The sequence below is a fragment of the Heliangelus exortis genome, chromosome 2, assembly GCF_036169615.1.
Source record: "Heliangelus exortis chromosome 2, bHelExo1.hap1, whole genome shotgun sequence".
Lineage (NCBI taxonomy): Eukaryota > Metazoa > Chordata > Aves > Apodiformes > Trochilidae > Heliangelus > Heliangelus exortis.
Genome location: NC_092423.1, coordinates 85,494,677 through 85,505,238, shown reverse-complemented (window position 1 = coordinate 85,505,238; position 10,562 = coordinate 85,494,677). Strand labels below are relative to the sequence as shown.

At 44.9% G+C, this 10,562-nt stretch overlaps 1 protein-coding gene across 2 annotated transcripts in view; it reads left to right on the top strand.

Annotated features, from left to right (window-relative positions):
• The first annotated feature begins 722 nt into the window (after nt 1-722).
• Nucleotides 723-10,562, top strand: part of EPB41L4B (erythrocyte membrane protein band 4.1 like 4B) — a 176,166-nt gene continuing 166,326 nt past the window's right edge. For both annotated transcript variants that reach the window (XM_071736818.1, XM_071736817.1), the window contains exon 1: nt 723-1,150. In XM_071736818.1, coding sequence (XP_071592919.1) covers nt 851-1,150 — 300 coding nt within the window. In that variant the 5' untranslated portion in view covers nt 723-850. The remainder of the gene's footprint in view (nt 1,151-10,562) is intronic.

Here is a 10,562-nt window from a genome sequence, read left to right as displayed (position 1 = left end):
TCTCTGATCCTCCTCGTTGTCTTTTAATTCGCTATTAATTTCCCCCATCCCTTCTCCCGCCCGCCCGTTCGAATGAACGGATGCGGCAGACCAGAGGGGAGACAGGGAGGGAGCAGAGTAGCGAGCTCTTCGCGAAGGACGGGGCCGCCTCCGTCTCTCGGGTGAGCTGTTGGGCGGCGGGTCCCGCCGGACAGTCCCCCCCTACCTGGAGCGGAACAAGGCGCCCCGGAGCCCGCGGGCCCGGCAGACCAGACCAGACCGGGCGAGACCCGGCGCCCCACAGGTGAGACGGGAAGCGAGGCGCCGCGGCCCCGCCGCTTCTCTCCTCTCCCCTCCCCGTCCCGGGGGCGGTGGCGAGGGGCAGCCACCGCGCAGACGCCGCCCCAACGGTCGGCGCGGTCGTCCCATCCGCCGCGGAGCCGGGGCAGTTGCTGGAGGAGCGGCGCGGCTCGGCGCTTCCCCACGGCTCGCTGCGGAGCCGAGGCATAGGGATCCGGCGGGCCGAGAGCGAGACTCCCCTCTGCACCGCCGCCGCTGCCACCGCCACCACAGCCGGCACCACAGGTGCCCTCCCGTCGCCCGCCTCAGCAGCTCCCCCTACCCGCCGGTCACCTTCCCCCGCCTCAAGGAAGGCAGGAGGAGCCGCCGTGCGGCCCGCCCCGCCCCGCCGTGCCGGTGGCGGGCGGTGCTGCAGAGGGCGGAGCAGGCGGCAGGGGCGGGCCGGCCGGCGCCCGGCCCGGGCTGGCTTCCCGGCGGGCGGCGCTGCTGCGTTGCTCTGGGAGGCGCCGCGGGGCCGGGCGCGGAGGTGCGGGCTTAGGGGGTGTGAGCGGCCGGGCAGGGCGCCCCCAGGATGCTGCGGTTCCTGCGCAGGACCTTTGGCCGGCGGTCGATGCAGCGCTACGGGCGAGGAGCCGGGCGCGGAGCCGGGCGCGGAGGGCTCGGCGGCGAGGGGGACGAGCGGGACGGGGGGCTGCGAGGAGCTGCCGCTGCCGTCGGCTCGGGAGGCTTTCCCTCCTCGCCGCACCCCGGAGGAGGGGTCGTGCACAGCGCCGCAGCCCCTGTCCACATCCCGGCGGCCGGCGGCAGTAAGCCGGTGCTGCAGTGCCGCGTCCTCCTCCTGGACGGGACCGAAGTCAACGTGGAGCTGCCGGTGAGTAACGTGCGCTTGCCTCCCTTACCTTCAAAACAGGGCTTGCATCTACCCTTTTTCCTCCTCCGCATCGTTCCCTCTTTCCTGGTGACAGGCACCTGCGTGTCCCGTACAGCCCCCCCGTCACCCTTCCCTTGCCTTCCCTGGCTGCACGACATGAGCCGTTCTCCGGGCAAGCCTTGATAGTTTCTTCTTCCCCGGGCGTTCTCGCCGCCGTCCCCGCCTGCATGCACCTGCTGCCAGGTGCGCGGCGTGCCTCTCCGCCATGACCGCCGCTCCGCTCGCCCCCTTCCTGCTGGCTGAAGCCGTCTGCATCCCTCTTCCCTTTCCCCGGAGCGAGCGTGGAGGCGGGCACCGGCTCTCCTCCCCCCCCGCTGCCAGAAAACAGCTCCCTATAGCGATGCCTTCAGTGGCGCCTTTCCTAGGAGGGTCTCCCAGGAGGGTCTTCTGGTGGTGTGGGGCGCTACCGCTGTGTCTCCCCGGCTGCGGAGGGGGGGGGGGGTGTCACTGCCCGCAGACCGCACCCGACGGCACCGCCGGTCTTGTGGGGAACCACGGCGCGTCGAGGGGGGGAGACCAGAGCTTCTGCGGGGGAGCGATGCCTATCGCTTCGCTGCTCTCCGGCTTGCAGGAGGCAGGGGCGGCCCCTGGCTCCGTAGGCAGCACCTGTGGCGCGGGCAAGAGGAGCGGGGCGAGGGCGGTCTTGAGGCGAGGCCGCGCTGCGCCCGCCGTCGTGGTGGTCTGTGGGGACGTTGCCTTTTTTTTTTTTTTTTTTTTTTTAAAACACCCCCGCCACCTCGCTGCCGCGGGGGAGGAGGGGAACTGTCCGAGAGGCAGCGGGGGCCCTCCGCATGGCGCTACCCCAGCGCGGGGAGGGACTCCCGGGTGTGGGGCCGCGTCCCGGGTAAGCGCCCGAGGCATTCCCGGGAGCCCGGCCCGGCCCCCGCGGCTCCGCCCGCCCTCCGTCCGCGAGCGGCGACCCGGCCGTTGGGGACGGTTGGGCTGACAGCGCCTCAGGGGGCGGCGAGGGCCCGGGGCCGCGGCTCGGGCGGATGCGTGGACTGTGCCGGGACTGAACTTTTCCCCTCCTGCCGCTCTGCTGGAGGAATGAGGAAGGAACGGTGCCGTGTTTGTGTTTGCCTACTTGGTGAAGTTGGGCCACGTTTGTGGGTGTTTCAGCATCCTCGGAGCCCGTTGCGTATCCTCCTCTCTTGAGGGAAACTGCACGGTTTACATTGATCATTTACAGGGTTCGGGTTTTGCCATACGTTCATTCTCCAAGCTCCTAAATACTCGACACCTGTCCTTTTTTGCTGACCCTTTGCCTCCCTCTTGAAAACCAAGTTTCCATTAAATAGTATGCAAGTTTGAAAAACACTTGAAATTTAAAGAAGATTAAATTATTAACTCAATCAGCAGCCATTAAGCTTGTTCTGTGAAAGCAGGTAGGGGTATTTGCTAATAACAAGTGTAACAGCCTGATAAATTGTGTACGTTAATCTCTAGTAGTGTGAAAGAGAGAGTGTTTTTTTTTTTTCAAAATATCTTCTGAATCTTGTAAGGTGCCTTTCATATTAATAACTAGCTCTCTATATTGGCATCATTTCAGTGAAATCTGGAATTTGGCAACCCTATGTTTTCTGATTAAAAAAGACTGAAGAGATAGGGTAAGACTCTTACAAGTGAATACAGAAGTGATAGAGCCACCTTAGAGATACTTGAAGCAGAATTATCAGGCCTCCTTTGCCTTACAGAGGAGCCAGATATGCTAATATATTTCCTCTCCTCAAATCTCCTTCAGAACTTGCTGCAGTCCTAATATCTCAGCACAAATCTTTTTTAAAGAAGACTTGATGAATGTTATCAGCATGCTAAGGATTTACTTACAAAGGTCTATGTAGATAAGCTCAGTAAATATTTTGCTTAAGGTTATACTCTGATTTATCAGAATTCAGCTCCGGCTGTACAGCCTATTTAAGATTGTATGTGGTTTTGAAGAATCAGAAAATGAAGTAATGACAGTTGTCTTAGTCCTTGAAACTATATGGAAGTAGAGCTTGGTTCAGTAAAGAAGCTGTGGAGCACTATTGCACGAATTTGACCTTCAAACGGAGTCCAGGCTGCCAGTGTGTTCAGAACACTGTAAGTGTTCTGAAAGTGGTGGCTGTAGTTCGTTTGTCCAGAGACAGGGTAAGAATTCAGTGTTTTTTTCACTGAAATCCCTAGACTAATGGAGGACTCCGGAGCACGTAATAGCTGTCAGTGTTTTGAGGATTAAAAACTGTTCTATTGAATTGCATATCTGTTCTGCAAGCTTTTCCCCTTTCTTTCACAAAAAGTAACGCCCACACTGAGAGTTAGAAAAACTGAAAGAGGCGTTGCACCATTTATAGAAGTTGATCAGTAAAGTTCCTCTGGGCTTTGCAGCTCTAGATTTATGGGATTAGGGCCTGAAACAGAATGGGCTTTAATATTCAAAAGCTGTGGTACAGGACTGATTAAGATCAATGAATTAAGTAGCATCTTTTCCATTACCACCAAAAAAAGAAAAAAAAAAAAAAAAAGTCTAGTAGTGGTTTCTCTCCATTTCAACTCAAATTTTATGGAACAAGTGTGGGCTTTATGACCAGTGAGAAGCTTACTCAGGAAGTCAGGTGTGTAGATAATTACTGAAGACTTTACTACGTTCCTGACTGTGTTCACAAGCACTTGTTTAAGGACATACTGGCATCCCTAAAATGCACTCTATTTGCTACCTGCTAACATTACACCCTGGTTCTTTTTCCAGTGGAAAAAGGATTTTTTTTTTAACATGTTTGTGTAACTACAGCTTTTTAGGCTGCTAAGACTTCACTTAGAAATAACTGAAAAGTTAGATTTTAAAGACTAGCTTCTACTTGTTTTTATGGAGAAGTAACAGAAAAGATGTGACTGAGGGGAAAACTTCAGCTATACATGTAGAAAAAAGTTTTTCTTGATACATTTTGGATTTTTTTAGTATTCAAGAAAAGCTAAAACTCTGAAACTTCTGTCTAAGATACCAGGTTTGGTCACAGTTTTTTCTTATGTGTGAGGGCTGGTGGTGGTGTTGGAAAGATAAATCCTACATCATAGAGATCTATCCTGATCTCCGAGTCCCTTTTCAGCTTGCCTGTCTCTAGGCTGTACAGCAGTATTATGGCCAGATGCATCTTTTATTTTTTATCAGCATTTCAACACCCACCTCCTTCTGGGGCATTTGCATTCTTTTACTGCATGTCCTCAGCCCTTGGACTAGACTACCACCAGCCTGTCCTACAGTGCAGTGTAGTCTTTCACTTGCAAGTCTTCTGCAGCTTTCCTGAACCTGTCTTCTATATGACTGTACAAATATAAAATTTATTATGAGTGTTGTAGATACTCCTGGATAATAGTTTCTATTCTCAGCTTCTGGCATGAAATTTCAAGAGTTCCTTAATGATGCTTCTTTTTTAATCACTCTTAAAGCAAGAATCATGTACTTTGCAAGTATTCTTTCTAACAGAATAATGCACTGGATGGCTTTTTAAACCCACAAGCTCCTCAGGGCCCAGTATTGAATGTGAGATGCTATTAAGTTTGGATCTGTGTATAGAGCTGAGTGGCAGTTGCCTGGTTCTGTTGCTGTGGGGTGATTTCCCGTAGGAAGGGGGGAGCATAAATGGTGTCATTACTTCCTCTTGACCTGACACCACATGTCTGCACATCTGAAATCTAGTAAACAGAACTGATGCATGGAGAAAAGAAGTCTTACAGTAGAAATCTTCCTTTCTTCTCGCTCACATAAGTATTGGTGTAGTATCTTTTATTAGATATTATTTATCTTTATTTATCTTTATTATTTATTGGTGCTTAGTATCTTTTGTGTTGCATCTTCACTTATATTGGAGGCTTTTAGATTTTTGTAACTAAGCTGCAGGTAGATGGAAAGCCATTTGGTTACTGCTATCAAAACAGTCTTGCCTCTGTTCTTCTTGAGAACTCATGGCTTTAATGAAAGAAAAACTGGTTATGGATGATGCTGTATTTTTATATAAAGAATGCAGGGAAAGAGCACTAACATTTACGCAGTGGTGATGATGCCTGCTAGTTAATCCATTAACAGCGCGGTCTGTAGATGGCTCTCAGATGAGGCCAAAAAGCCTGACTTAAAGACATAATTGCTAGCATTTCTAAAAACTGAATCTAAGACTTAACTTGGTGCATCTTAGGAGAGCTTAGATGGAGGATATGGAAGATGGCTATTCAGTGGGACTGCCTAGAGAAGCAGGAATTAATGTCCCTTTTCATAATGCCACTGAAAATGCCATTCTGTCATAAACTGGGGGGTAGGGGAGGGGACCCAGCATGAAAATGAACACATGTAGGTTGTTTTGAGGTTTGATTAAATAAATAAAAACTAATAAATAAAATGATAAAATATTTAATTTGTTATATTTTTATTTTGTTTAAATAAAAAAGAGGAAAGAAATGGGAATCTTAGTGCTATGGAAATCTTTGTGCTGCAAAGCAGATATAGGACACCTTATATTTTCTGTGACATGAAGCCACAGCAATCAATGCACTGTCTGTCATAAATACACCATTCTAAAAATCTCCTTGCTCTGAAAAATTTCTGTGTTGCTGTGAACATCATTACAAAGACCTGTGTGATGTATTAGAAAGTAGGTGATGTTTGATGATTAAATTAATTGAAAAGTCCAAAAATAACTCTTCAAATCTGTGAACTGTTTTCAGATGCATAGCTTTTGTATTATTTCTTTGCCTGTCAATTGGAGTATCTGTTTCAATAATTGTTTCGGCTGCTATGGAAACACTTCAGAATAGGCATAGTAAATGATCTTCAGTACCCTTTTCTAATCTCTAATCTTCTATGTGCTGTATGCTTTTCTTGTTGGAATAACATGAACATTAAAAAAAAAAAATGCTATCTGTCCTCTGTTTACATCAAATGTAAATGTTAAATTAACTCTTCAGTAGTCATCTCTACCTTACAACTATTCGTTAGTGTATTTGACTTTATAAACATAGGAAGAAAGGTAGGACTGTTTTTTCTTTTATATCACACGTTTTCCTAATGGCATTTCAGGGATAGTAACTGATCAATCTCCATTTCTTAGAGGGGGGCAGGTATTTTGCTTCTGTGACTCATGTTAAAATGCCTTTTCATTACCTTAGAGCTCTGATCAAGTAACTGTAGCAAGAACTGGATGTACTGTCTTCTGGCAGTAGCCTTTAATTATGTTATGCACATGCCATATACTTCAATGTATACCGCATGTGCTGGAGGTGTGTGGAGAGCATTCATAGTAGAATCACATACTAAAAGCCCAGGGACATACGTAGTCCCTGGGAAATAAGAATGAGGTGGGGGTCTCTGCTTTACAAATGCTTGATGTGTTAGGTTTTTGAGAGAGAAGAGGGAATTTTAAGCCTTTGACATTCTCCCTGAACATCCCCAATAGATATGCAGCAGATGAAACACATTTCAATGGTACACAGTGAAAGAGGGAGACAATGAACAGCATTTTGTGTTGGCATATGTTACATAAATTCTGCTTGCGAGTTCCATCAGCTATTTATGGAAGCCAATGTTGCTTTTCCTTGCAATACAGGTGGTAAGTAGGATAACAGGACCACTGCTGCAAAGCCTTGACCACCAATGACGGGGAGAATGCAGATGATGTAGTATTCCTGCAAAGACAAAAATATGAGCACCTGGTACTACTTCTCTGATGGAGAACTTAGTGTTCACTTACCTTGTTGCATGCATTCTTTTGGAAGCATTTTCACAGTGGGCTAGAACACAGCTACGCTTAAGGAAAGTAACCACCTGAAATGTCAACGGGGCTGGACCTCCTGTTAGCACAAAATTGCATTTCAGTAGCAGCTGTTTGCCCTAGACTTAACTAGGTGTTAGCTCTTTGTCCCATTCACTCCGACCAGTTTAGGTAATTAATGTGGTTCTCTGCAGCTGTCAGAAATTCAGAATGCTTTTCAGTCCTGTCCTTCAAAAAAATGCAATTTTCTAGCTGGGGAACAGCTGGAAATTCAGGCCAGGGGTCTGAACCACAGGAGGTCTGTGGCTGGCTCAGCCAGTTGAAGTAGGAAAGTTCAGTCTGTCAGTGCGCTGATGGTGCAGATGGTCACTTGTCCAGGGTGTTCCCAATTGTAGAGCTGACATTAGGGGAGCATTGGTAGCTAATTCAAAGGGTAAACCTTCTAGTGTTAAAAATGCATGGTTTCATGTGAGACAACAAAAATGGACCTGAAAGCTTAAATGATGTGGGAAAGAGGCTGAGAGAAGAGAGAACATATGCATCATTATATTTGTAGACCCTTCCCAAAGCATAATATAAGTACAGTTTCCCCCTATTTTTTTGCTAGAAGGATGAAACTGACAGCTGTTAACTCTATGTACGGTGTTGCTGGGTTAATATTTCAAATTACTTGAGAAACTTTTATTTATTTATTTACTTATTTTTATTTGTAGTATTTGTTTTCCAGTGCAGATTGTGATAAATGTTCTTTTATTCTTTCCACACTGGAAATAAAAGGACTGGAGGATAAATGTTAAGAGTGACCATCTGCTCTTCATTTGACTTGCTGCTTCCATTTATTTTTGTGCATCAATTTAAATAAGTCCTGGACCACTGACTCTATAATGATTATTTTGAAATATCTGTTGAAGTTCTAGATTCTGACTGGCTGTGAAGCATTAAGAATGTTAAGTGTTAATTTATATTGACTTTTTTTTTTTATCTGTACAGATTTAGATTATTTAGCTTTCTTGTTATGAAACCACAGATAATTTATCCAAACAAATACCAAATGTTTTTTGTTATTAGTTTTTTTTTTTAGTTTTTGTTTTAGTGTGCTGACAAATGCTTTGAATTGACATGTTACTGTATTTCATGTTTTTAATACATGTGCTGTGGTTTATATGATAAAAAGAGCCTGTAAATCTTAACAAAGAAGCCATTTTAAAGTTTGTGAAGTACAGCAAATAACACACAAATATGTGCAAAGTTTAGGTCCTTTCTTTTGAAAGACTTGTACATCTTGATACCAGTATCAAATACACAGTTAGAAGAGCATAGTGTTGTAACTTAGGGGTTGTGACCTGTAATTAGATTATTGTATACTACATTGTTATTTCAAAGGTTAACTTATTGAAGGTTAACCTTTTCTTTTGTGGCTGTTGGAAAATAACGCTTTTCACAATAGTTCTTTGTAGTACTGGTAATTATTTGAATGTATTATTTTCATTGGTGTGTGTATATATATAAAAATGTAGAATTGAGAGGAATTTTGTAGCTTAGCAGTCTTGGCAGGGAAAACGCTGTTTTCTTTTTCTGCCTAAATCACTTCCCATGGTTAAGTTTACAGTTTTACTGCATGCATTTCACATTGTAGGTTATGCATTAGATGATAAGCAGGTTCAGTTGACTGTTAAATCTTAACACTATGCTACGATGTGAACAAATTATCATTTTAATACTAGTTGCATCACATCTTTTTTTCACTGTTGTTAAGTTCAAACAAAATTACTTAAATGTCCAAATAATACCTTCTTCAATTGTGGTGGTGAATGTTTCCACCTTTTCTGAGAGAAGGAACAGTTCTACTAAGATTTTCCTTCTTTTCCCTGTTTCCATACAGAATTGGTCCGGGTTGTTTTCTGTCATTTAAATAAAACACTTTCATACCTTGGTAGTGATTCCTGGAGCTGTGATATGGCTTGCTTTTCAGTTGAGGGCTTGAATTTGTGTAAAAAGTCCAAACCAAAGAACTTCCATTTTTATAAGCAGATCTGAAAATGCCAGTACTCTGTACAATCATTATGTTGCAACAAAGATGACTATTCAGTAGAGATGCAAATCCTCAGTATGTAGGTTTTATATTCAGGCTACTTACTGAGTAGAAATTCTTCCTGAATAACGAACCTTCCATGAGTGCTTTGCTTTGAGAGATGATGAATGATGAGTCTGTTATCTCTTTGAATTAAGCAAATAAGTGAAGAGTGGTGTTATTCTTCAAAATAGGTCATATCACTAGATAGGCAGCACCCTTGAAGTGTAAACTCCAGTGGGCAGTATCCACTTACCTTCTCTGAAGCTGTGATCCTTGGATTTCACAGTGTGTATCTCTGTGAAATCAGAGGTTCTACTCTGTGGAGGGAAAAGCTGGTTTAATATAGAGCAGCAGTGTAACCTGTTTGTTGTGCAAAAGACTTCTTTACCTTTTCCTGCTATTTCCTGTATTTGGCTTGATTTAGTGCTGTATTTTTTCTTTTGGTTTCTTTGCTGTTCAGCAATGAAGAGAGGATGGCAGGATGTTTTCTTAATTGCTACTGACATCCTCCTCGATGCTCTATCACTGGTTCTAAGCCCGTAACTCTTGTCTTCCAAGGCCAGGTTGTGAGCTGTGGCTTTAAACACCTAGCTGCAGGGTGGCCCAACATGTCCCTGGGGTCTGCTGAGCACAATTAGTTCTGCACACAGCTCTCAGCAGCATGTTGGGACTTCTGTTCTTGACTTCCATCTAATTAAAATATGTTAATTTTGATGGGTTTTCTTTTTAATGGGGTGGGACCTGCTTACTAAGGCAGCAGAGATCGCTGATTCCTTTTACAGAGGCCAGTGAAGCCATTAAATGTTGACTGTAGCACTTTCCCTTTTCTCCTCTAAGCTTGAGCTATTGTCTGCCTGTGTGACTGCTCTGTCTCCCTTCACTCCCCTCCTCTCATACAGCAGTATTTCACAGCTGGCTTTTCTCTGTTGGATGAACTGTTGCAGAACTTGTAAAATGGGCAATCAAACACTTGTTTTTAAGCGTGAGAAAAAGGCTTTTAATTGATGGATTTTGCTAGTTCTTGAAGGGTGCTTAATATATTTTCGGAGATCAATCCATAGGGAAATAATTGGTAAAACAAATACTTGGTATTCTTAAGTTTAGAACTGGAAACAGACTGAGGTTGCTCACCACTTTCACTTTTTTTCCTCCTGAATTCTCTAAGCCATCCTCTCTTTTGTTGAGTGTTGCTTACAACAGCTTTTTTCCTGTGTAGCATGTTGATGCACGATTTGTGTTATACAGTTATATTGTGCTAAAACCCTTCTGATTCCTCATTTCTGGATTTTAAAAAGTAAAGATATTTACAATGTATGGGGGAAATGAGGAAACAATTTGAGCATTTGTCTGTATATTAGCAAAAAATAGCCAGAAGTTGATGACTGCATTTTGCAGAGTTGAGTGGGAATAGAAAAATTCAGCACTGGGAAACAAAAACAAGTGGGTTTTGTTTGATGTTACTGAAATTTGACAGCAGATATTCCTATTTTACAGTTTGTGCTTGGATTTTGATGGATTTCCACATTAAACACCCAGTATA